General features: G+C 34.2%; 1 protein-coding gene across 2 annotated transcripts; it reads right to left on the bottom strand.

Moving 5' to 3' along the window:
* Positions 1-1329: 1329 nt before the first annotated feature.
* On the bottom strand, positions 1330-4096 carry golga7 (golgin A7). Of its 2 annotated transcripts, XR_013786175.1 has the most exons (7): positions 3983-4054; positions 3504-3626; positions 3108-3260; positions 2908-3009; positions 2419-2475; positions 2217-2299; positions 1434-2139 (listed from the first exon to the last, which is right to left on the bottom strand). XR_013786175.1 is itself a non-coding variant. In XM_079447879.1 (6 exons), exons 1-5 carry the CDS (start codon positions 3989-3991, stop codon positions 2431-2433), a joined length of 432 nt encoding a protein of 143 aa, XP_079304005.1. In that variant the 5' UTR covers positions 3992-4096; the 3' UTR covers positions 1330-2299; positions 2419-2430. The 2 variants fall into 2 exon arrangements, 1 of the variants encoding a protein (XP_079304005.1); XM_079447879.1 differs by having other exon boundaries at positions 1330-2299; positions 3983-4096.
* Positions 4097-6316: the final 2220 nt, after the last annotated feature.

The following is a 6316-nucleotide window of genomic DNA, read 5'->3' as shown; positions in this document are numbered from 1 at the left end:
GGGAGTAAAATAACAACCCGCTAATCTCGGTATGAATAAACTGGATTGTGGACGGCCTGCGCCACGGCATTTTATATTAATTTCTTAAAATTAAAGTTTTACCACAAACGTTTGATCAAAGCAGATCGTTATTTAATTGACAGTTTCATCGGACGCACGCGCCAGGCCCGAAGTTAACTTCCGGTGTGTGTTTGGTTATGGGCAATTCCAACGTTATGGACGTGACATAAAAACACTCAGAGAAGGAATTCGTTACGAATGTATTGAACCATCTCTTTATATTTTACTAAACCCTTGTTCATAGAGTCTAAACATGATAAAAAATATCAGTCCATGAACAAATTTTCTATATTTAGAAAGGAAAATAAACATGCATGTTATGGATGTGACAAAAATTATGCGGTTTTGGGAGCCTGCAAACTTTGTAGAATTTCTATGAAATAAAATCCAGCAATAATACCCAATGAATTGAGATGGGATGCCTCTTTAGAACATTAAACAGTCACTATATTTACATTTTCTTGTGTCCATTTATGAATATGTAGCGTTGGGGATGTGACAATCCTGAAAATGGCACTTACCTGACTATGAAAAATCATGCAGTAAAAATAAAACAAATGCTTTACAAATTTAAACATGGGTATTTGAACCAACAAATGTTAATATATGTGCTGTTAACGTAGTAAAAACCGTTCGAAAAAAAAGATTTCTTCATGGTAAGGTTGACATTTTCACGCAATTGCCCTTATGGCAACTGTCTGGATTTATGTAGTTTACATTAAAATGAATTAATATTAATATTTGTTTGCACATGTATTACATTAAATTAAAACAACTCAACATTTATTGATTCTGTCTGAAGTTAAGATTAACGAAATACAAGATTGCTGGAATCAGGAGCATACAGATTTTTATACTGCGTAACGGACACCTCGGAATTAGGATATTTTCCACATCAACCTGGAAATTATTTCTCAAACTGTACTGCTTTACTTTAATAAACACTTTTGATATTTTAATGTTACTCAATCAACACTACTGCGTGTCACTTATTACTTTTAAAAGTTATAGTTCATCCAAAAATGAAACATCTGTCACTCACCCTTCTGTCATTCCAAACCTGCATGACTTCTGCACAACACGAAAGAAGATATTTTGAAGAATGTTGGTAACCAAACAACAGCATTCACTTCTATTGTATAAACACATAATCAATGCAAGTAAACGTATACCATAACATATCTTACCATAACGTGTATTCTAAATATGACGTGTCTTTAACGCAGTATTAGATCAAAGGTATTCCAGTCCTTAAATTATCCCAATCCTGAAAAATGCGCAGGTTGGATTGGCTCAAAAACAGGACTAAAGAACCCATGTTGAACAATTTTCTCTGATCCAAAATGATTTCTGAACAACTGGAGGATATATTTAAGATTAAATTCATCAAAACATTTTATTGAACGATACATAGTTTAAATAAGTGTCAAAAGAGTTTCAAAAAAGACACTGATACAAGATAAAAAGACTAACACAAAAAGTAGGTTAAACTGACAAGCTGTATGAAATACAAGGTTATGCAATATTAAACCATGCAATATTTAAGGGATTTATGGCATTTGTTTGTATTTAAGGATTACATTGCAGACCAAAATAAGAGTACAGCAGTTCACTGGACTAAGTAAATAGTAGTGTTAAAATATATAATGAAGGAAAAAACACAAAGTATGGTAAAGAGACATTACAGAATGGAGCGATGATATAATGTAATTAAATGGATTACCTAACAAATTCATTAAATACAATAAATCTTGATCATCAATTTCAGATGTGCACAAAACCAAAGCATCTTTAGTATTCTAATTGATTAAATTGATCGTATTTCGAGAACAAATTTCACAATAATAAGGCAAAAAAAAACAGAACAAGGTAAATGAACTACACCGTGAACGACCACTGTGCATTTGATCTATACTTCTCAATCAAGACAAGTATATACAGAAAACAAGAGAAGTAAACAGGTCCTGGAGAAACGATTTATAAAATATAAAAATAACATGTCACAACACTAATGTACAAGAAATTCAAAATAAGACATCAGAGGGCTGCTAAATGATGGATAGCTGATTTGGTGGGTTTCTGTAAGATACATTATACAATCATTAATTTCCTCTAAAAAAAACAGAAGAATTCACTGAAATAAGATTGGCGTATACATATGAAGCAACAGGGTAAGCATATCATGAGATGGAGAAGCAGGTTCTGAGTCCAACAGGCCAATCATGTTGCACACATGATCCTGGAATAAGAAATAAAGTGTTGTAAATTTACCTCTATATTAAAAGCAATAAAAGCTAATTTGATTAAAAATGGAAATAGTGTAAAATTGGTTAAAAGAGAGACTTTAGAAACATTTACCTTTGGTATATTTTATCTTGATCCAATACTTCTATCCTCAAAAATAGTAATCTCCAACTTTAAAAGTTGAATTAAGGAAATATATAGAGGGATATTTGACCAAAAATATGTCAGTTCCAAAATTTAAACATTTTCATTTGGATGAGTTATAATTCTCCACACAGAGTACATATATAGAAAAGCATTCTTAGTAACAAAACTCTTTAAAACGGATGGTTCACCTAAAAATGAAAACTCTTTCATCATTTACTCACCATTACGTCATTCTAAACTGTACGACTGATTTAAGAACACAAGAATATATTTTGAGGAAGGATGGTAAACAACACTGGCCACCACTGACTTCCATTATAGGGAAACAGGAACATTTCTCAATCTCTAGTGTTTCACAGGAGTCGTTGTCATATACATGTTGAGGGTTAAAAAATGTTTGGTGACCGAATTTCTATTTTTTGGATTAACTTTACTTTTCCATATAGAAAAGGATACAACTCTCAGCCCTCTTTCTATGGGGTCGGTCAAGAGAAGCCCAAGAGGAGCGTATATCTTCTCATTTTGCTCCTGAATGTACTTGGCAATCTTTTTCAGCACCTGAATGAAATGAACACAGTGCCAAATAGATATATTGGAAACTTATCTGGCAATCAAAAGCAGTATGTGTGAACACAATATATAACTTGAAAATTTACTTTCTCATAGTGGGTTTCCATGCAGAGGAAGATTGTGTACGCAGTGAGGCAAGCCAGACAGCCCTCCAAATATGACCTTCCTCCCAGTTTCTCTGCCTCAGCGAAAAGATTATTCAGGGTATTTATGGTCTCTTCAAACTGCTGCTTAACAATCTGAACAAATCGAACCGCACACAGCACATGTTCAAATCCAGTCAACTACACATATCTACATTATTAAACTAGATAGAAAACAAGACCAGTGTTTTTGATACATTTCAAAATTAACCAATACACTGGCCAATACATATCCTCATCAGTACATCACATATTTAAAAATATATATCTCACAAGGGCTACATTTGACATGTATGAGCATATAAGTGATAATTTCTATTCAGATCTGTATTTACACACCCTGCTTTCCAGCTCTGCTGGAAACTTGGTCTGAAACTTGCAGATGGTGCCAGAGGTGTAATCTCTCTGGACGAAAACCTTGGAGGCGACGGCTGCTTGCCGCAGGTCCTGCAAGCTGTGCGTCTGCATCAAATATATAATCGTTCTCATTAGACAGAAATATGACAAACACAGACGTCCATAGTCGCATCTTTATCAAACGTGTCCCCATAAAACCACTCAGCTCACTTAAAAATGAATGCTGATGGTACATCAATTTGAATATAGTGATATAATATGAAATGGATGAACAGGGCATAGATGAAGTTAAAAATCGACGACGATAATAATCTTTGATGGCTATTGAAGAACCGCTAACGTTAATACAGACTTTATTAACAATGTAAGGAAACAGTTTATTAAAACACATTAACTGACCGATTTAAAATTGTTGATTAACAAGAGAAAATAGATATAATATGTTGTTTTTATTCACGTACCTCCGCCATAGTGGCTGTTGCTCCGCTTCCTGTTGTTCAGGCTCCTTAGTCCTGCTGCTCTCCTCACATTACAGTCCGCCGGGAACATTTCCCCGTATTAATCAGTTCCGATCTGAATAATGTCTCGCTAACGTGAATGCTTTCTGAAAGATGTTTTTAGTGAAACTGTAATGAAGCCTCACATAGTAATTTGTTAAATTATACGGTTATTAAGGTAAATACTAATTATAATAATTTAAGCGTGCTAAAATAAATTAGCCTACATAGAGTATATAGTAGGCCTATAGCCTACATTTAAACATACATTCATTAAAAACAACAACCCCAGCTAACCAAAATATACCATGGCAATAATCTGATGACCAGGATGGGCATTATTTCAGATACATCTATTTTAAATACGTACATATTTTTATTTTCTCTGTGTTTTAAAGCCGCTGGAAAACATCAAACGTATTTTGTGAGGGTTTTTTGTATTTTCAAAGAATACTGCAGTCTATTTGTTGAGTCCAAGTCCTTTATAAATCAAGTCCGAATCCAAAGGGGGCTTTACCAGTGAAATCAAATGGTACGTTTTTTTCTTTTATTAAAAATGTGTAAGCCTTAAGGATCTCAAATAAACTGAATATGCTCCAAAGCGCTGACCCAATTTGCATTTAAAAGATATAAGCATTCAAAACTTACAGTCTGGCACGTGTGCCCCCCAAAAATATAGAAATTTCATGACATCATTCTACATTTTAACCGCTCATCAAATTTCACATATTCAGAATTCCCGCCGAGAAAGAACACATTTCCCACCACTCCACTGGAAAAGTAGTACGAGACTGACACAGCAACAAATTTTGTTACGTTTTCGCTTCTTCGCCGAAGGACATAACGGATATACGAAATGCCCTCTGTAGAGAAGTTTGTCCGTTTAAGGCTACTGTAGAACAACATGGAGAATTCCATGCAACGGGACCCGCGGTATGTAGATAGAAATAGCTCATAAAAACATAATGCATCCTTACGTAAGGTCTTTATAAACCTCTGAAGACATGTGTATTATATTGCATTTCTGTCAATAGATCTACCCAAAAATGACACATTGGACATTAGATTAATACATAAATCATATAATTTGAATATATGGGGTGATTGGGGATATATTGGGGATGGAGTTAGCCTTGGTCCAATGGTGAAAAAATGGTGTGGTGCAAAAAGTGCCCAATCAAACTTTGTATTTATTTCCACAGGGTGGAAGGTGAATTTTAATTTCGTAATTCATTACAGAAGTAATGTCTCTGTAATTTAATTTAATTAAATGTAAGCAACAGAAAGAAGATCGTTTTTTTTCTCTTTATCTTCTCAAATAGAAAATTAAAGCACAGGAACTGTGTAACCCTGTTATTGTGTAAAATTGGATTGTTTCCCCTTGAATACACAGACAGAAAAACACTGCTGTTATTCAAATGTGAAAGCAACAAATTTTAAACCGACATGACCTCACCACATACTTTACATAGTAATGATGTATTTGTTTGTTAGCATTAGGACAATGTTGTCACAACATTTCAGAAAGCGGGAAATGGAATGGTGTGTTCCTAATTTCGAAAAGAAGACACAACGGTCCAGCTCTGGTATAAATAAGAACTAAAAAGCAAACCAAATAGTGATCCATGGAAACGGTTTAAATAGAGGTTGATGCCTTAAACAGTTCTTTCTCATTTCTTCATCCATCGTAATGAAACCCCATCTTGAACTTCGACCGGTGCTAGGATATTTGATGAATGAACCATCGCTGGGATAATTTATTCTTTCTCAAGAGACACCTAGTCCATATTTCATGACAAATAACAGGCTCTAACATTTACTTTTCACCATTATTCAAGTCCTGTTAGACATTTTTGGAACATTACAGTACATGAAATATGGTTGCAGCCTGCTGTGTATCTTCATGTACATTAACAACATGCGAGATCTATTTGCCAGATTACAGTTAACCGTACATTCATGGAAATGAGCATGTAGATGAGGACTTCAACCAGTTGCCATTTACCTTTTTGACCATGAAATGATTGTCATCTTGTAGCCATTGTAACAACACAGTATTCAAAGACTTCTGAATTTGGCCCAATTATATTCTATTCACATTATTTTTGTCATAGTAATGTTTAAATTTTAATTTCAATTCCATGGGGTTTTTTTTATGTAGAGAGTACCACACACAGCTTTATCAATCTGTATCGAGTTTACAGTAATTGCACTTCATCTGCAGTTTATTGTAGCAGGCAAGAGACTTCTTTCAATGTTTGTTCCATCCACATGTGACCTTTATGATCAGCCAAACAT

The sequence above is a fragment of the Barbatula barbatula genome (genome assembly GCF_947034865.1).
Source record: "Barbatula barbatula genome assembly, chromosome: 24".
NCBI lineage: Eukaryota > Metazoa > Chordata > Actinopteri > Cypriniformes > Nemacheilidae > Barbatula > Barbatula barbatula.
Note: the sequence above shows the minus strand (reverse complement) of the source record. Positions and strands in the feature narration are given on the sequence as shown.